Source organism: Trachypithecus francoisi, unplaced genomic scaffold (genome assembly GCF_009764315.1).
Source record: "Trachypithecus francoisi isolate TF-2019V2 unplaced genomic scaffold, Tfra_2.0 Lachesis_group16, whole genome shotgun sequence".
Taxonomy (NCBI): domain Eukaryota; kingdom Metazoa; phylum Chordata; class Mammalia; order Primates; family Cercopithecidae; genus Trachypithecus; species Trachypithecus francoisi.
This window is the reverse complement of record NW_022681461.1, coordinates 36,132,564-36,153,975: the sequence shown is the minus strand read 5'-3', so window position 1 is coordinate 36,153,975 and position 21,412 is coordinate 36,132,564. Positions and strand designations below refer to the sequence as shown.

Genomic DNA, 21,412 nt, shown 5'->3' with positions numbered 1-21,412 from the left:
TTAAAGCAATTCTCCTACCTCAGCCTCCCGAGTAGCTGGAATTACAGGCATGCGCCACCATGCCCAGCTACTTTTATATTTTTAGTAGAGATGGGGTTTCTCCATGGTCAGGCTGGTCTCGAACTCCTGACCTTAGATGATTTGCCCACCTCGGCCTCCCAAAGTGCTGGGATTAAAGGTGTGAGCCACCGTGCCTGGCAGAGAAATTAACTTTTAAATAAACTGAATTTATGGAAAATGACATGGTAAATAAATTAGACGTATGTTAAAAGAGAAGGTCAGCTGAATATCCAAACTTAAGGATATAATGGGCATAGATAAACATAGATTCCAAAGTCTTCTTTAAGAGGTTGAAGTCCTTCAAACACAACTTTGCTATAAACAATCCAGAGATCAACAGCACATGGGGATGCTTAGCAGGGGTGGTGATCAGGGACGTTTCCTGGGAGATGCCTCGTTTTTTCACTGGTAATGTAGGGTTGGATTTTAGGTTCTCAGAATATTTATTGGGCTGATGGTGTCTTAGGCTGTGGGAATAGCATTGGCCACTCCTTTTCCCTAAGAGAAACCTCTCAGAACATCTCACAGCATTTCCATCTTTTGTCCTTTGCAGCCCTTTGTGAAACCAGAGAACAAATTCTGGCCAACAATTGCCCGGATTGATGACATATATGGAGATCAGCACCTGGTTTGTACCTGCCCACCCATGGAAGTTTATGAGTCTCCATTTTCTGAACAAAAGAGGGCCTCTTCTTAGTCCTAAGTTTAAGGGACTGATTTGATGCCTCTCCCCAGATCATTTGATAAGCAAGAAAGATTTTATCTCCCACCCCAGCCTCAAGTAGGAGTTTTATATACTGTGTATATCTCTGTAATCTCTGTCAAGGTAAATGTAAATACAGTAGCTGGAGGGAGTCGAAGCTGATGGTTGGAAGATGGATTTGCTTTGGTATTCTGCTTCCATGTGTGCCAGCTGCCTGGATTGGGAGCCATTTTGTTTTTTGCATAGAAAGTTTTAGGAACTTTAACTTTTAATATGGCAAGTTTGCAGACATCATAGAGGCTATCCTGGAGACTTAATAGACACATATTTGTTCCAAAAAAGTCCACATGGACTGTGCCATCTGTGGGAAATCCCAGGGCAAATGTTTACATTTTGTATACCCTGAAGAACTCTTTTTCTTCTAATATGCCTAATCTGTAATCACATTTCTGAGTGTTTTCCTCTTTTTCTGTAAGTTTTTTTATCTGCATTTATTAGTATTCTAATAAAAGCATTTTGATTGGAAGAATTCCTTTTTCTTGGTCTACTTTATAGTTTTACCACCATTATACCCTAGGTTCAGTGGGAGCTGAAGGGCAATGAGACCAACCAACCCAATAGCCATTGTTACATCATCAGTTTTGCCTTTGATGGCTGAAGAAACAGTTGTTGTCTTGGTCAACAGTGAAGGTCACTTTGGCCCTTTTTGTTAGAATTGAGTTAGACTGCATGTAACTGTACTCTAGCTATGGAAGTTCAATCAAATAGCAATTTATCTTTTCTCATTTAAGTCCAGAGGTAATAAGCCAAGCACTGGTTCTCCTTCAGTTTTCCTGCTCTGCCTTCCTTTGCATATAGTTTTCATCCGCATGATCTCAAGATGGCTATTGCAGTTTCAGGCATCACATACCCATTCTAGTTAGGATTAAAAGAGAAGAGCAAAGGCCAGGCGCAATGGCTTACGCCTGTAATCCCAGCACTTTGAGAGGCTGAGGTGGGAGGATCACCTGAGGTCAGGAGTTGGAGACCAGCCTGGCCAACATGGTGAAACCCCATCTCTATAAAAATACAAAAAATTAGCCGGGCATGGTGGTGCACACCTGTAGTCCCAGCTATTTGGGAGGCTGAGGTGGGAGAATTTCTTGAACCCAGGAGGCAGAAGTTGCAGTGAGCTGAGATTGCACCACTGCACTCCAGCCTGGGCAACAGAGTGAGACCTTGCCTTAAAAAAAAAAAGAGCAAAAGGCAGATTCCATCCAAGTCTGCTTCTTATGTTTTCCAATAGGTTCCACTCAGTAACTGCTGCAGCTGGCCAAAACTGGTTCAAATCTCACTCCCAGCTACAAGGAAGTGTGGGGAAGTCTTTTACCTGGGCATGTTACTGCCCCAAACAAAATCAGGAGTATGTTAATTTTTAAAAAGGTGGGGGAGAATGGGTTTTAGGTCGGCAACTAGCATGCCTGTCACAAATGACTTTCCCCTAGAAGTAGCAAATGCTCTAATCCTGACTACTTGGTTCCTTGCATGGCGGCTTCCTCCAGTATTACTCAGTATCCCTAGGCTTTAATGCTAGTGGTCTGGACATAAGCTCTGCGTGCTCTATTGAATTATCTGCAAGTATTCCACTTATTTTTATATTTAAAAACTTTATACAATTTAGCCTAACAAAGCAGTACAGAGGTGATAGGCCTTTTTAACATAATAATTAAATGATATCTATTAAATAGTGCATCTCAGGTATCAATTTTTTTTTTTTCCCTCAGACAGAGTCTCACTCTTGTCACCCAGGCTGGAGTGCATTGGTGCGATCTTGGCTCACTGAAACCTCTGCCTCCTGGGTTCAAGTGATTCTCCTGCCTCAGTCTCCCGAGTAGCTGGGATTACAGGTGCCCAAAACCACGCCCGGCTAATTTTTGTATTTTTATAGAGATAGGGTTTTGCTATGTTTGCCAGGCTGGTCTCGAACTCCTGACCTCAGGCCTCCAACTACCGACCTCAGCCTCTCAAGTGCTGGGATTACAGGCGTGAGTCACTGCGCCCGGCTTGATATTCTTTTAAGTGTTTGAAATATACTACCTCATTTGACCCTTACAATGTTCCACTCTTACGCATGTGGGGAAGGGTATGAAGAGATGCCTAAAGTCCCACTACCAGCCAGTAAGAGGGAGGGAGGGGCAGAATTTGGACCCAGCCTGACTGGCTCCAGTACCTATTGGCCAAAACAGGATACCCTGCTGCCATGGGAACTGCAGATCTGGGGACTCTGCCCTTCCTGAGTTGGAAACCATGCTTAGTGCAAGCTATCCATCAGGGCCTGGGGTGGCCCCTTCTTAGGAAGGACAAGTGTATGACAGTAAATAATGGAAGCAAACAGCAATTCTTTTCTACTTATTTTACACAGTGTTTATAGTTGAGTGCCAAGGTTGTTTCCATGGCTATTATCCATTACTTGCCCCTAGAACATAGCAGAGCCAAACACAGGCGATTAAGAGTCAAGTGAATCACTTGTTCTTCACTATTAATTGCTCATGTACTACCTAATGCTTGTGCCAGTCTTTCTCTGCCTCGGGTCTCATCCTGAAAGGCACCTCCCCTTGGAACCCTGTCCCCAGCCACCTTGCTTTGCTAGTCGTTCTCTGTATTTCATCATTCAAAAATGCATTCTTCATATCCCCATGAAATAGGCTTTCTCTGTTATCTTCTGTCTTGGCCCTTGGTTTGTTTCCTCCTGTACCCTGGGCACAATCATAATTAAGTTTTAAATGTTCACTCAGTTTTTGTCTCTGTGTTTTGGTCTCTCTAGCATATCTTACCCATTGTTGGATTCTCAGTGCTGAGACAGGGCCTTCCAAGTAGTATGTGTTCAACAAAAAAGAGAAATATGGGCCGGTTGTGATGATTCATGCTTGTAATGCAGCACTTTGGGAGGCCAAGGCCGGTAGATTGCCTGAGCTCAGGAGTTCGAGACCAGCCTGGCCAACATGGTGAAACCTCGTCTCTACTAAAAATACAAAAAACTAGCACGACATGGTGGTCCCAGCTACTCAGGAGGCTGAAGCACAAGAATCGCTTGAACCTGGGAGGCAGAGTTTGCAGTGAGCAGAGATCACTGCACTCCACCCTGGGTGACAGAGCAAGACTCTCTCAAAAAAAAAAAAAGGAAAAGAAATATGGTGGGCTGGGCACAGTGGCTCACCCTATAATCTCAGCACTTTGACAGGCTGAGGTGGGTGGATCACTTGAGGTCAGGAGTTCAAGACCAGCCTGGCCAACATGGAGAAACCCTGTCTCTACTAAACATATAAAAATTAGCTGGGTGTGGCAGCATGTGCCTGTAATCCCAGCTACTAGGGAGGCTGAGGCAGGAGAATCACTTGAACCTGGGAGGCAGAGGTTGCAGTGAGCCAATATCGCACCATTGCATTCCAGCCTGGACGACAGAGCGAGACTCCGTCTCAAAAAAAAAAAAATTATAAGGTTTTTTCTTTTTTCTTTTAAGCTCATCAGCTATCATTAGTGTATGTTATGTGTGCCCAAGACAATTCTTCCAATGTGGCCCAGTGAAGCCAAAAGACTGGACACTCCTGCATATTATTGTTCCTATGGGAAGTATCCATACAAATTCATACAAACAAATGATTATTTTCAACCTACATCAAGAAAAAGATCATGGTTTTCATTCTTTCACAAATTAACTTCTGGAACAAAGCTAGGGATTACATGCAATTTCTTCTGAATTCAGCAGAATCTATGGAGGATTGAAAAAAAAAACCTACAAATTCCTTTTTGAGTGGAACTGCATGAAAGGAAACAACTCTGGTTGCTGTAAGAGGTCTAGGGTTTTCAGAACTGACCCAAGTGAAATTTTAGTGTGCTTTTCATTTGTTTGTTGCATTGTTGCATTTAGTTTAACCTCACTAGTAAAGTATTTGTACAGTTCTGGGTGTAACATTTTAAATTTCCTACAAAAGAGTTGTGAAGAAAATTTGAAATATCAAAACAAAATACTCAATGAGACTCAGAAGATTTAAGTGCATTAAATAACAACCAAAGTCATAAACTCTCAAAAAGCAGGGTGGAATCCAACAGCTCCAGGAGTGAGGTCAGTCATCCTAAAAAAATGCAGACTTCCCCCACCGGTGTTGCCACTGGGAACTTGATCTAAAACTGCTACTCGCAGCAGAAGCAGCAAGCAGCCAAAGTTGAACTAGATGCAGATTCTTTCTTGAAAAGTCTGGCATAAAGAATGGGGAGAAAAAAAAGACAACTTGCTTGTGTTCAAGACATTTCATCCCATATGAGCTACAAAGGAATATCAATGTTATGCAAAATACAAAATCTAGATGTTTTTATTGGTTAAAAGAAGCTTACTGGTTATATGCATTCCAAAATACAATGAAGAAAATTCTATCCACGGACGAGGCAGTAGGGGTAGGCTATTAAATAAACTTGCAAATAGCAAAAGAGTGAGTATAGTCTCTGGCATCAGACATGTTGGAGGGTGGGAATGGAGGGTTAGCTAGCAACATTTTTTTTTTTTTTTTTTGAGACGGAGTCTGGCTCTGTTGCCCAGGCTGGAGTGCAGTGGCCGGATCTCAGCTCACTGCAAGCTCCGCCTCCTGGGCTTATGCCATTCTCCTGCCTCAGCCTCCCGAGTAGCTGGGACTACAGGCGCCTGCCACCTCGCCCAGCTAGTTTTTTGTATTTTTTAGTAGAGACGGGGTTTCACCATGTTAGCCAGGACGGTCTCGATCTCCTGACCTCATGATCCGCCTGTCTCGGCCTCCCAAAGTGCTGGGATTACAGGCTTGAGCCACCGCGCCCGGCCCATTTTTTTTTTTTTTTTAAAGACTCTTGTCACCCAGGTTGGAGTACAGTGGCACAATAAGGGCTCACTGCAGCCTTGACCTTCCTGGCTCAAGCGATCCTTCTTCCTCACCCTCACAAGTAGCTGAGACTACAGGTGCAGGCCACCATGCCCAGCTAATTTTTTTTTTGAATTTTAGAAGAGATGAGGTCTTACTATGTTGCCCAGGCTGGTCTCAAACTCCTGAGCTCAAGCAATCCTCCCGCCTCGGCCTCCCAAAGTGCTGGGATTACAAGTGTAAGCTACTGCATTGGTCCAGCATCACTATTTCTGCATTTTGTCACAAAGTCAGCTGTTAGCCTGGGACAGTGTCTGCCATTCATAGAAGTGCTGTCAATCTGAAGCCTAATGCTACTAAGCATGAGGATATTTTGGGAGAAGAGGCTGAATGAAGGTGCTATAGTTTCACAGGCTCAATATAGTCCGTAAGCAATTATTTCCCAGAAGTAAGTTGCATTTAAGAGGCCAGGTGCGGTGGCTCAAGCCTGTAATCCCAGCACTTTGGGAGGCCAAGACGGGCGGATCACGAGGTCAGGAGATCGAGACCATCCTTGCTAACACGGTGAAACCGTCTCTGCTAAAAACTACAAAAAAAAACTAGCCGGGCGAGGTGGCGGCGCCTGTAGTCCCAGCTACCTGGGAGGCTGAGGCAGGAGAATGGCGTGAACCCGGGAGGCAGAGCTTGCAGTGAGCTGAGATCTGGCCACAGCACTCCAGCCTGGGTGACAGAGCGAGACTCCGTCTCAAAAAAAAAAAAAAAAAAAAAAAAAGTTGCATTTAAGAATGAAGCTTGGCCAGGTGTGGTGGCTCATGCCTGTAATCCCAGCACTTTGGAAGGCCGAGGTGGGTGGATCAGTTGAGGTCAGGAGTTCAAGACCAGCCTGGCCAACATGGTGAAACTCTGTCTCTGCCAAAAATACCACACACACAAAAAGTAGCTGGTCATGGTGGTGCACACCTATAGTCCCAGCTACTCAGGAGGCTAAGGCAGGAGACTCGTTTGAATCTGGAAGGTGGAGATTGCAGTGAGCCAAGATCGCACTACTGCACTCCAGCCAGGGCAACAAGAGCAAGACTCGGTCCCCCACAAAAAAAAAAAAAAAAAGAAATAAAGAAAAAGAAAAAAGCCCATGGTAGTTATAGTATGAAAATAAGGGGAGTCTTTAAAAGAAATATGCATCACACAACAATCATTGTCAGGTATTTTCAGATGAAATTTAGTCAGGTTGCATATCAGTTCTTTGTTTCTTTTGTAGCATGAAGGTCTCCCTATGTTGCCTAGGCCAGTCTCAACTCGTGGTCTCAGCAGATTTTCCCACCTCTGCCTCCCAAAGTGCTGGGATTATAGGCGTAAGCCACCATACCTGGCCAGGTCTCTTTGGAATACTGTCCAAACCTGATGTCTAGGGCAAAAGGACATAAGATAAATTAAAAGTAAATTCTTGAATAAATAATTAAACAACAGTGAGGCAGAAAAAATAGTGAAAACTAACCTATAGATTTGAATTTAAATTCTAGCCCCACTAATGACTAACTGTGACTTAGGGAAAGTAACTAACTCTCTGAAACTGCTTCCTTGTCTGTAAAATGGTGATAACTACATTTACCTGAGTGCTGTTGGTATTGTTCAGACATTATTTCAGTTACAGAGGTGAATAATACCAACAGCACCCACTTCTCTTTTTAGATACAGACTGAACATGTATGGGAAATATTCCCATCCCTACTTCAAAGACATGTACATGCTGGTGAAATATTCCTGTTTTCCTCACTTAAATTTCCTCAGGAAATATTCCTCTTCACCTATTTTCCATAGAAAAAATAGGTTCTAAAGGAAGAAAAGGAAGTGTGCAGGTGGTAGAAATAAAGAGAGAACACACAGAACTTGAAACCACATGGCCCATAGAGGTCCCTAGACTGGATACGTTGTGCCTTAGGAATTAGGGGGTTTCGATAATGCTGGGGAAGGCTGGGCATGATGGCTCACGCCTGTAATCTCAGCACTTTGGGAGGATGAGGCGGAAGGATCATGAGGTCAGGAGTTTGAGACCAGCCTGGCCAATACGGTGAAACCCCATCTCTACTAAAAATACAAAAATTAGCCAGGTGTGGTGGCACATGCCTGTAGTCCCAGCTACTCAGGAGGCTGAGGCAGAAGAATTGCTTGATCTGGGAGGCAGAGGTTGCAGTGAGCCAAGACTGCACCTCTGAACTCCAGCCTGGGCGACAGAGCTAGACTCCATCTCAAAAAAAAAAAAAAAAAAAAAAACTGGTGGGAAATGAATATTAGGAATTGAGGCTGCAGTCACATTGGATAGTAAGGAGCAGAAATGCGCACATTTAGAATTGGGAAAGCCCTGTTCCAATATGAGGACTGAAAAATAAGTGTCCCCATCTCAGGTCATGGGTTGAAACAAAGTCATCCAACAAGAGGCTTGGCTGCATGTGAATACAGAAGCCAATTCATACAATCTGCATGGTGAAGGAGCCCCATTTGACAAAACATAACATTCGGTTCAGGTTCAGAAAACCATATAAGGCCTCAGCAGAAATAATCTAAAAATTTCTCCAAAGGAAGCAGTTGTATCCATAACCAAGCCATGAACAAAACCCTCTCAGAAGAAAAGCCCTGTAGAAGATAAGCTTGCAGATACAAATTTATTTATTTTTAAGTGAAATTCAATGTTACGGACCAACAAATGGCAAAATTCTTAAAGAGTCAGAAATGAGAGAAAGATTAAAAGAACTCTGAAAGAAGTATGTTTTAAAAAATGCTCAAAGAGATCATGAACTAAAATCCATAAATAAGAACAGAAGGTTATGAAACAAGAACAGATAAACTTGAAAACAAGCTTAAAATAGTTCTCGAAAAAAATTATTTAGATCTTATTTAGACAGGTTAAACTGTGGACTAGACACAATTAATGAGAAAATATAAGGAATTGGAAGAAAGAAAACTAATGAAGTGGGGAAATCACCTAGAACACAGCACAGAAGGAGGATTTAATAGGATTTAATAGATGTTAAGTTGTGTAGGATAGAAGAAAAACTTATAAGACATCGAGAAGGAGATATAATGGGAAGGGAGAAATATATTTAAAAGGTAATAAAAAATGTCCAGAACTAAAGATAAGCACTTTCAACTTAAAGGGGCACAATGACCAAATAGAACAAATAGATATTAATACACATCTAGATACATTTTAGTGAAACTCAGAAGTTACTAGAAAACACATAGCCTTCAAAGAAAAGACAGTCAAACTGACATTCAACTTTTTCAGCAACAATAGATGCCAAAACAGTGGTATATCTACAAGATGCTGAAGGAAGGTAACTAGCAACCCAGAATTCTAAACCCAGCCAATTTAACTTTCTAAAACTAGTGTAAAAAATGAAGACATTTTCAGACCTGGTAAGATTGAGAATATTTACTGTTCAAAGACTGTCACTGCGAGGCCGGGCATGGAGGCTCACGCCTCTAATCCCAGCATTTTGGGAGGCTGAGGCAGACAGATCATGAGGTCAGGAGATTGAGACCATCCTGGCTAACACGGTGAAACCCATCGCCACTAAAAATACAAAAAAATTAGCCGGGCGTGGTGGTGGGCGCCTGTGGTCCCAGCTACTTGGGAGGCTGAGGCAGGAGAATGGCATGAACCTGGGAGGCGGAGCATGCAGTGAGCTGAGATTGTGCCACTGCACTCCAGCCTGGGCGACAGAGCGAGACTCCGTCTCAAAAAAAAAAAAAACAAAAAAAATCCAAACAAACAACAAAAAAAATTAGCCAAGCATGGTGGCACACGCCTGTAATCCCAGTTACTTGGGAGGTTGAGGCATGAGAATTGCTTGAACCCAGGAGGTGGAGGGTGCAGTGAGCTATCGTGCCACATTGCACTCCAGCCTGGGCAACAGAGCAAGACTGTCTCAAAAAAAAAAAGACTGTCACTGAAAGGTCTAATGGTACAAAAACATCTTGAAGTATTCAACAAGCAATAGTCAGCAAAGAAACAGATAAAATGTGTCGGTAAATCAGTAAGTCATATATTTTAAAAATAACTTGGGATTTTAAAAATAAGCTATAACTAAAATTCTAAACACTAACATGGCAAATAGATCAGAAAAGATAATTTGGAGGGAAGTAAAACTAGTGTGAGCTACTTGTCTTAAAGGTAAAGAGACTTCTTACCTATGAAAAAAGAAGACTATCCTAAAGGATAAAGTGAATGAAAAAAGCAGCTTAGAATACATGCAATATATCATTTGTATATGTTTTCATTATAACACTTGAAATACCTACATTTTGTTTATTGTGACCTATACATAGGTGCGTTAAGTACAAAAAAATAGACTGAAAAGGTATCAAGATTTTTGCAGTAATTTCTTGGTACACAGGGGAATGGGAAGTGTGACTGTATGCCAGCTTCATTTGTAATATTTTATTTTTTTATTTATTTTATTTTTGAGATGGAGTTTCGCTCTTGTCACCCACGCTGGAGTGCAGTGACATGATCTTGGCTCACTGCAACCTCTGCCTCCAGAGTTCAAGCGATTCTCTTGCCTCGGCCTCTTGGGTGCCGACCACCATGCCTGGCTAATTTTTGTATTTTTAGTAGAGACAGGGTTTCACCATGTTGGTCAGGCTGGTCTCGAACGCCTGACCTAGGTGATCCACCCACTTCGGCCTCCCGAAGTGCTGGGATTACAGGCGTGAGCCACCACGCCTGGCCTTATTCTTTTATTTAAGAAACAAATATGTAACAAAGACCAATACTGAATAGTCTGCATGCTACAGTATTTGTTGTTTCCATATTTTAAAAACAAAAACCTCAATAAGCATAGAGCACAGCATAGATGTTACTTTCCTTCTGCTGACTTTGTTTAGCTATAACAAAAAAAGAAATAGCTTCTTTGTTGGGAAGTTTGTCATATACTATAGACACATAGGTGTTTAATAAATATTATTTTTCTTAGGCCAGGTGCAGTGGCTCACACCTGTAATCCCAGCACTTTGGGAGGCCGAGGTGGGTGGATCACGAGATCAGGAGATCAAGGCCATTCTGGCTAACATGGTGAAACCCCATCTCTACTAAAAATACAAAAAATTAGTCAGGCATGGTGGTACACACCTGTAATCCCAGCTACTTGCGAGGCTGAGGCAGGAGAATCACTTGAACCCCCGAGGCGGAGGTTGCAGTGAGCCAAGATCGCACCACTGTACTCCAGCCTCGGCGACAGAGTGAGATTCAGTCTCAAATATAAATAAATAAATAAACAAATAAAATGAAATATTAGTTTTCTCTGAAATAGAGTTCATTTGTGGTAAAGTGTTATGGTTTCTTAGATTAAAAATCTGTCTTTGAAAGGCTACTTTGGGCACTTCAAATTCCACCCAAGATGGAGCCAAGTATATTCCACCCTATTCCTCTTGCTAATTATAAATAAAATCTAGGATATGTGGAATATCCTGGGAGTAAGCTTCCTGGGGTCTTTCCTATACTTACTTTTTGCTTTCTTTTGCTCTCTTTTGGCTTGGGTGCAATGGTCTACAACTAGAAAACATCAATGGATACAGACAAAGAAAAAAAGTCAAATGAATTGGAAAAGGGGTAACCGTGCAGGATAAAAAAAAAAACCATGCCTACTCCACATGAACACCATGGGAGAAAACCACACCCATTCTTCCTGGTCACTCGGTCTGGCCAAGACTGTGGAGTGGACCCTTGTAGACTATGCCTGCCCTGCACTGACTGATCGGCTGCGAAAAGGCAGCACCCCAACCACCCCAAGTAGAGATTGAGGTGGGATTGAATAGAAAAGGGAGCCAGAGAAATGAATTCTTAAATCCTTGCAGAAACTCCTGGGCAGACCCTCAAGTAGACCATGCATCACATCGACCATAATTCAACACAGCAAAATGAACTGTGAGTGGCTAAAGTTCAGGTTTCAGATTGGCTTCTAGGTAGCACCCAAGCGAGGCTGACTAGAAAAGCACTGCAAAGGCTTTGAAAACTAAATTTACATTGAAACACAGTCTATAAAAGTGGTCCAGAACATGCACTCTGAACCTAAACTGCTTGATTTCCTTATAAAATAGAAGATTTATATAGAAATTAGAGTCTCATAGTACTCAAAATGTCCAGTACACAATGCAAAATTACTGATCCTATCAAGAAACAGGACAGTCTCAACTTGAAAGAACATTATAAAGATCCAAATGGAAATTTCAGAATGGAAAAATATGCCATCCCAAAGAAAACACTTACTGGATGGGCTCAATAGAAGAATGTAGATGATAGATAAAAGAATCAGTGAACTCAATCACTAGAAATTACCCAATCTGAACAACAGAATATAAGCCAAATAAAAATGAACAGAATCTCAGAGGCTTTTGGGACAGTAATGAAATATTTAATATTCATGTCATTGGAGTTCCAGCAGAAGAGGAGAAGGAGTGGAGGGTTGAAACCATATTTAAAGAAGTAATGGCTAGAAACTCCCCAAATTTGACAAAAGATAAATATTTAGATTTAAGAAGCTGGTTGAACTCAAAACAGGATAAAGCTGAAGAAACCCATTCTCAAACACATCATAATCAGATTTCTGAAAACTAAAGACAAAAAATCTTGAAAGAAGCCAGAGAAGAGCAATGCATTATTCACAGGGGAAAAACAATATGAGTAACAGCAGATTTCTTATCAGAAATCATGGAAGCCAGAAAGAAATGGCAAGATATTTTCAAGTGCTAAACAAAATGCCAACCCAGGAAAGTGAAAATATCCCGTAGGAATGAAGGTGAAATGACGACATTCTTTTATGAAGGAAAACTAAGACAAGTTGTCACTAGCAGACCTGATCTAAAAGAATGACTATAGTAAGTTCTTCAGGCAGAAAGGAAATAATAGAAAAAAACTTAGAAAATTAAGTTTGGAAAGAGCAATGGCAAGGAGAACTATCTGGGTATTAAACCATTCTTCTCCTTCACAGTTTAAAAAATTATGTTTGGGCCAGGCACAGTGGCTCACGCCTATAATCCCAGCGCTTTGGGAGGCCAAGGTGGGTGGATCACCTGAGGTCTGAAGTTCAAGACCAGCCTGGCCAACATGGTAACCCTGTTTCTACTAAAAATACAAAAAAAAAAAAAACTTAGCTGGGCGTGGTGGTGGAGGCCTGTAATCCCAGCTACTTGGGAAGTTGAGGCAGGAGAATCGCTTGAACCTGGGAGGCAGAGTTTGTGGTGAGCCGAGATTGCACCATTGCACTCCAGCCTGGGCAACAAGAGCGAAACTCAGTCCCAAAAAAATAAAATAAATTATGTTTGGCACCAAAAGCATGATGCATAAAATAAGAAATTGATGAATCAGACTTCATCAAGATTAAAAGCTTTTTCTCTGAAACACCCTACTAAGAGGATGAAAATGCAACTAACATAACACCACCACCAAAAAAATGCAACCAACAGACTAGAAACAATATCTACAAATCAAATATCTAACAAAAATATATGCTGGGAAAAAGACAGTCTCTTCAATAAATGGTCCTGGGAAAACTAGATACCCACATGCAGAAGAATGAAACTAGACCCCTTTCTCTCACCATATACAAAAATAAAATAAAAATGGATTAAAGACCTAAATCTAAGACCTCAAACCATAAAACTACTATAAGGAAACATTGGGGAAACTCTCTAGGACATTGATCTGGGCAAAAATTTCTTCAGTAATACTCCACACAAGCACAAACAACCAAAGCAAAAATGGACAGATGGGATCACATCAAGTTAAAAAGCTTCTGCACAGCAAAGGAAATAATCAACAAAGTGAAGAGAAAACCCACAGAATGGGAGAAAATATTTGCAAACTACCCATCTGACAAGGGATTAACTATCACAATATATAAGGAGCTCAAACAACTTTATAGAAAAAAAATCTAATAATCCAATTAAAAATGGGTAAAAAATTTGAATACACATTTCTTAAAAGAAGACATACAAATGGCAAATAGGTTTATGAAAAGGTGCTCAACATCACTGATCATCAGAGAAATGCAAATCAAAACTACTATGAGATATTATCTTACCCTGGTTAAAATGACTTTTATCCAAAAGGCAGGCAATACAAATGCTGGTGAGGATGTGGAGGAAAAAGAACCCTTGTATACTGTTGGTGGGAATGTAAACTAGTACAAACATTATGGATAACAGTTTTGAGGTCCCTCAAAAAAACTAAAAACAGAACTACCATATGATCCAGCCATCCCACTGCTGGGCATATACCTGAAAGAAAATCAGCATATCAGAGATATCTGCACTCCTATGTTTGTTGCAGCACTGTTTGTAATAGCTAAGATTTGGAATCAACCTAACTGTCCACCAACAGACGAATAGATAAGAAAATGTGGTACACATACACAACGGAGTACTATTCTGCCATAAAAAAGAATGATACCGTCATTTGAAACAACACAGATGAAACTGGAGATCATTATGTTAAGTGAAATAAATCAGGCACAGAAAGACAAACATCACATGTTGTCACCTATTTGTGGGATCTAAAAATCAAAATATTTGAACCCACGGACATAGAGAGTACAAGGATGATTACCAGAGGCTGGGAAGTGTAGTGGGGTCTGGTAGCCAGGAGGTGGAGATAGTTAATGGGTACAAAAAATTAGCTAGAAAGAATAAGGCCTTCTATTTGATAGCACAACATGGCAACTATAGTCAATAATAATTGTATATTTTAAAATAACTTAAATAGTGTAATTGTTTATAAGTTGAAGAATAAATGTCAGAACATATAAGAAATTTTAAACCCAACAGTAAAAATCAGTCCAATAAAACCCGGGCAAAAGGTTTGAAGAGACACTTCATGTATATGTAGGATGGCAACTAAACACATGAAGAGATGACTAAGTCATCAGCCATCAGGAGAATACAAAATCAAGCCATGATGAGATACTACTACACATCTATTACAATGGCTAAAATAAAAATACTGACCATACTTAGTGTGAGCAAAAATGCAGGGCACTGGAACTCACACATTACTGATGGGAACGTAAAATGGTACAGCCACTCTGGGAAATGGTTTATTATAAAGCTAATAATATACTTATCATACCACCTAGAATTATGTCACTGAGAAATGTAAACTTATGTCCACACAAAAGTCTGCACAGCAACATTTATCATCTTTATTTATAACAGACAAAAACTAGAAACATCCCCAAAATCCTTCAAGGCATGAACAGATTAATAAACTGGAATACTACTCAACAATAAGAAAGAATGAAACTATTTGATATATGCAATAACTTAGATGGATGTCAAGGTTATCGTGCTGTGGGGAAAAAATCCAGTCTCAAAAAGTTATACACTATGCAATTCCACTTATATTTCATTCTTGAGATGACAAAATTATAGTGATGGTGAACAGAACAATGGTTGTCATGAGTTAGGGTTGGGGAAGGTTGTGACTCTAAAGGGTAGCAGGAGAGAATTTTTTTATGATGAAACAGTCCATCTTCTATTATCATGGTGGTTTATACCACTACCATCCTATGTATATATGTATAAAATGAATGTATATATAAGGTAAAATTCTATAAAACTATACGTACATACACCCAAAAATGAGTTCATATAAAAACTGGTGAAATTCAAGTAAGCTCTTACTTAATATTATTATACCAGTGTCAATTTCCTGGTCTGGACAACCTACTGATAATATAAGATGCCATCCCTGAGGGTAACTGGGTGAAAAATACATAGAAATTCTCTGTCCTATTTTTGCAGCTTCTTGTGAGTCTACATTACTTCAAAATTTAAAAAGAAAGGCCGGGTGCAGTGGCTCATGACTGTAATCCCAGCACTTTGGGAGGCCAAGGCAGGTGGATCACCTGAGGTCAGGAGTTCGAGACGAGTCTGGCCAACATGGTGAAACCCTGCCTTTACTAAAAATATAAAACATTAGCTCGGTGTGGTGCCACATGCCTGTAATCCCAGCTACTCAGGAGGCTGAGGCAGGAGAATCGCTTGAACCCGAGAGGTGGAGGTTGCAGTGAGCTGAGATTGTGCCATTGCACTCCAGCCTGGGCAACAACAGCAAAACTCCGTCTCAAATAAATAAATAAATAGAGTTTTTAACATGAACTGGGGGGATTGTTCTTTATCGAAATGGAGTATTTTATAATAACATACGCATTTGGTAAGATCACATTTGTGACACTTTGTTAAGTATCTGTGACCCAAATAAAAACAGTTTATGTTGGGGGTTGGGGGTCGTTTGGTAGTGAGTGGATATGAGCCCAAAAGCTCATCTAATATTTACTATGATTTCTTAAGTAGATATCAACTAGGTAAATTCAAACGATAAAGTATTTGAACAATCTAGTTCACAATCTTCCACACAAATAAAGGATAAACATATGTCGGAAGTGTGGGGCACCTCAAAAATTTCTCTTGGCATCTAGAAACTGGCAAAGATCTATCTAGAAGCTTCTTAGAGTCAAAGAACTTCCAGGCAAAGTGCTCATGGGATCACTGTACTTTCTATAGTTATCATTTTTATCTATTAACTAGAGACTTCACTAGAGACTTACTTTAAATGCCTGTATTTTCTCCTAAAGAAAATCAATGAGTTAAAAAATTATTGGCTATGGTAAGGAAACACTATTTCAGAAATAAAAGTGAATTCACGGTTATGTCATAAAAGATCTCAATGGAGTAAATTGGATGATGTTATCCAATCTGGGGCACTTTAAGGAGGAAAATTAAATGGTATTCATAATTTTGGAGCAACAAGTGCAAATTGAGTCTTTCCTGGGCAAACTGGCACTCAGGGTCACCCTATCTGTATTAGCAATCTTTTGCTGCATAATTACCCCAGGGCCTAATGGATTAAAACATCAACATTCATCATCTTTCTATGTGTCAGGAATCTAGGAATGACTTAGTTCGGTACCTGTGGCTGAGCATCTCTCACAGGGTTGCAATAAAGGGCTGAAGTCATCTCAAGGACCGCCTGGAGGCAAATCCACTTCCAAGCTCACTTCTGTGGTTTTTGGTAGGCTTCAGGACCTTGCTGGCTGTTGACTGGAGACCTCTGTTCTTTGCCACATGCGCCTTTCCATTTGGCAGCTCACTGCATGGCAGCTGGCTTCCCCCAGATTAAAAGAGAGAGGGTAGTCCAAGTAGGAAGTCACAGTATTTTTGTGACCTAACCTCAGAAGTTAGGTCTGATCATTTCTGCTGTATTTTGTTGTTTACAATAGAATTTAAGTTCAGCCCACACTCGAGGGGAGATTATACCAGGGCATGAAGAGCAGAAGGTAGGAATCACTGGGGTCCATCTTTGAGGGTGTCTACTATATTACCAACCAATTTATAAATAGCTTAGTCAACTGAGTTGGGTATTAAAGAATTAGCTCTAAAATACTGAAAATTTTAGACTCAATATTAAAAGGCCAATTCAATTCCAGGCCAGGCATGGTGGCTCATATCTGTAATCCTAGCATTTCCAGAGGCTGAGACAGGTGGATTGCTTGAGCTCAGGAGTTTGAGACAAGCCTGAGCAACATGGTGAAACCTCATCTCTATAAAAAGTAGAAAAATTAGCCAGGTACGGTTTCGCATGCCTGTAGTCCCAGCTACTTGGGAGGCTGAGGCAGGAGGATAGCTTGAGCCCAGTAGGTCGAGGCTGCAGAGAGCCATGATCACGCCACTATGACAGAGAGACCATCTCAAGAAAAAATATAGAACGAATTCAACTCCGTATCTGCTGTTAGGCTGAGGAAGTTAGGAATGTTTCTATCAATCAGGATAGGCAAGGTCATGCTCTGCTAACAACTCAAAAACCTAAGGGGTAAATGCAAGCATTTATCTCTCTCTCATGTTGCATGTCCACCACAGGTTAGCTGGTTTTTTTCCCTATCATTCTTTTTTTTTTTTTTTTTTTTGAGGCGGAGTCTTGCTCTGTCGCCCAGGCTGGAGTGCAGTGGCCGGATCTCAGCTCACTGCAAGCTCCGCCTCCCGGGTTTACGCCATTCTCCTGCCTCAGCCTCCCGTGTAGCTGGGACTACAGGCGCCCGCCACGTCGCCCCGCTAGTTTTTGTATTTTTAGTAGAGACGGGGTTTCACCGTGTTCGCCAGGATGGTCTCGATCTCCTGACCTCGTGATCCGCCCGTCTCGGCCTCCCAAAGTGCTGGGATTACAGGCTTGAGCCACCGCGCCCGGCCTTCCCTATCATTCTTATTCTGAGATCTAAGTTGACAGAAAAGTCCCATCTGGAGTGCTACTAGTCTCCATGGAAGAAAGAAAACTGAAGGGCAAGGAAATGCCCGGCCTAGAAGTGGTATACAGCATATCTGCTCACAACTAACTGGCCAGCTCATCACATGGCCCTATCCAAACACAAGGAAGCTTGGAAGAACAATCCCAGCAAGTGCACTTCTGAGTCAAAGATACCTGGCGAACAGTACAAATGGCTACCACAATCCACTCTCCTGTCACCAAGTATGCAACCCATTCTTGTCTCTCACAGGAGTTACACACCCTCGAGTGGTTTATAATTTAAAAAAAAATGACAAAACCAAATATTGAGAGGATGTGGGTGCAACCATAAATCTCATACACTGCTGGCACGAATGTAAAATTGTATAACCCACTTTCAACATGTCATTTTTCTTAACAATTAGTGACACTGATGGGTTGTATGGTAAGTACATAATTTTCTAAGAGTTTTCCAAAGACTGACAATGGCTCACAGCAGCTTTGTGATAGCAAAACCCTGGAAACAATCCAAATATCCATCAGATGAATAAACCGTGGCATATCCATACATATTACTCAGCAATGCATTCAAATTTTGGCAGTATCCAATTGTTTCATCTGTTGCATCTTGTCTTCACAATCATGTTTACTTCTGAGAATTTTAATCTCAAATTACTCTTCACATGGCAGCCTGTTTTATTCTGTCAATGCAATGCAGTTCCATACTTGCAAATCTAGTCATGAAACAGTAAGATCTTCTTTTTTCTTGTTTTTGAGACAGTTTTGCTCTTGTAACCCAGGCTGGAGTCCAATGGCGCAACCTTGGCTCACCGCAACCTCCACCTCCTGGATTCAAGCGATTCTCCTGCCTCAGCCTCCCAAGTAGCTGGAATACAGGCATGCGCTTTATATTTTTAGTGGAGTCGGGGTTTCTCCATGTTGGTGAGGCTGGTCTCGAATTCCCAACCTCAGGTGATCCGCCCGCCTCGGCCTTGCAAAGTGCTGGGATTACAGGTGTGAGACACTGCACCCGGCCTTTTTTTATCTTTCTCAATAGCAGTCACTTGGTCTGCCTGCATGGTCCCTCTAAGAAGCTTTCGATTTTCTTATATACAGTGAAGGTACTTAATCTTTTTTCTGTGTAGGATTAGATTAAGCCAGGTTACTAAATATCACTTCCTTCAGGAATTGTGACAGTCTACTTGTAGGGACCAGAGTGGGCAAGAAAGGATAACTCTTTCCAAGGTAAGCTCACGGTGAAGGGGCCATCAAGCTCATTCTTGCAATCAGGGCTGTCCTGAAGAATGGGGAAAGGTTTGGTTCTTAATAGGCAAATAGCAGATATTGGGCATCAGAGCAGATCTCTACTCGGCTCTTCCAAGCAGGATTGATACTAAAATCCAAAGCTTTAAGTATATAGGTAGGGTCCATTTCTGTTAGCTAAATGTTGTAACAGGTTTATGAGAGACGGATGTTTAGATTGCCAGCTTCTGAAAGTTTGCTGGCTTCCAACAGTTTACCAATATAGTCAAACACTAGCATGCACATATTTATTCAGTGAACCGTATTACTTAGAAGTGAGTAAAACTAGAGGCCCTATCTAATCAGAAAAAAAGTTTAAATCCTATCCAAATTAAAGTGATTGATTACTTCATAGTAATCACTGTAACCTACCAAATGTCATAAATTCCAGTGAAAAAAGCTTATCTTTCAAACTTAGGACTAAGAGACAACCAGGTGTTATGCACCTCCTGAAGGATAACCACATCACCTATAAAAAAAGTCTTACCCATCCCCCACTCCCAAAAGTCAAGTCTGAATCTGGTCATGCTTTAATTCTAAACTACCAATTAACAGAAAATAAAGAGAAACATGTTAAACTACACCACAGGGTTCCATTATCTATGTTCTCTCAGAAATGCTTCAGAACAAACAACTCAATTTCAACACACTAATTGCAAAGGGGAAGAGGGGGAAGAAAGACTGAGGGGATGTATACAGATTACAATATTCTTAAGAGACAGCAATTAATCACAATGCGAGGTCTTTATTTGGATCCTGATTCAGACAAACCAACTGAAAACGAAACAGCAATTTATGACATTTGAGACTATGGAAATTGGAACGTTTACTAGATATTTGATGATGTAAAGAAACTTAACCTTTTAACATGTTTAAGAATATTATTGTGGTTATGTGTCCTGAAAGTCCCCATTTTCTAGATACCAACTGACATATTATGTAAAAGAACTGTGATGATTCAAAGGTTCAATAATAAATAATTGCTTAGTTTTGGGCCGTTCTTCACATCTGCAAATATGCTAAGCCACAATCAGCTTTCTTTCCTAGTTTATCAAGTTATAACTAGAGCTCAGACAATACAAAGCAGAACTGTGGAATCAGCTATTTTGCTAATCAAAGTGGTAGAAATAAACCAGTTCAAGTAGCTGAAACTGGAAGATATTTCCCACTCTTCATGCAGAAATGTGGCCAATACGAGAGGGGATATAGAACTGAATGATGCAACTTAATGATTCATTTTCCATTTAAGAAGGTCCTATTTAAACGCAATGCTTCAAAATAAAAATGATTCCAATGTTTACCTCTAAGAGACAATAGTTCCAGGCATTTCCCACAACCTGATTTGGAATTTAGTTGAATTCAGGAAAAGCACTGAAACTAGTTGGCCATATATCCAACAGTGAGGGCCTGCCTATATAGCAAACATCACCAGCTCTGGACACAAGATTGCCTAAGTTTGTCACAGATCCACCTTTTGATTGTTGTATGACCTTTGGTCAAGTTACTTAATCTTTTTGTGCCACTGATATTCATCCATAAGATGGGGATATTTGTTGTTGGTAGAATTCAATGAATACACATAATACATACAAGTGACTAGTACAAAGTACAAAGTAAGTATTCAATGAATGATATTTATATGGCTGTGAACTTGGGCGTGGAAAGACTGACTGGATCACATTAAAACTTTTCTCTGATGAAAAGTGTTTTTCGAGGGGGTGTGGTGAGGATCAGGGGCTTGCTCTGTCACCCAGGCTAAAGTGCAGTGGAATGATCATGGCTCACTACAGCCTCAATGTCCTGAGCTGAAGCAATCCTCCCACCTCAGCCACCCAAGTAGCTGGGACTACAGGTATACACTGGCATACCCTGCTAATTTCACTTTTTGAGAGACAGGGTCTTATAATGTTGCCCAGGCTGGTCCGGAATTCCTGTGCTCAAGTAATCCTCCTACCTTGGCCTCCCACAGGGATTACAGGTATAAGCCACCGTGCGGGGCCTAGCAGTATAAAGAATAGAACAATGTTTTGAAACATTCTTATGTCTGTGAAATAAGTAGCACTGATTAGACTAAAATTGAACATAGAACAGAAACTACAGACAAAATGGTCACTAGGTGACTATTTAAAATTTTTTTCCTATTAAACTTAAAAACAAAACAAACAAACGAAAAAACTGGCCAGGCACGGTGGCTCGGCGTGTAATCTCAGC

General features: G+C 40.9%; 1 protein-coding gene across 1 annotated transcript in view; it reads left to right on the top strand.

Annotated features, from left to right (window-relative positions):
• GLDC (glycine decarboxylase) overlaps window positions 1-1,293 on the top strand; it is a 120,626-nt gene extending 119,333 nt beyond the window's left edge. Inside the window, exon 25 of the mRNA XM_033237305.1 lies at window positions 614-1,293. Coding sequence (XP_033093196.1) covers window positions 614-757 — 144 coding nt within the window. The 3' untranslated portion in view covers window positions 758-1,293. The remainder of the gene's footprint in view (window positions 1-613) is intronic.
• Window positions 1,294-21,412: the final 20,119 nt, after the last annotated feature.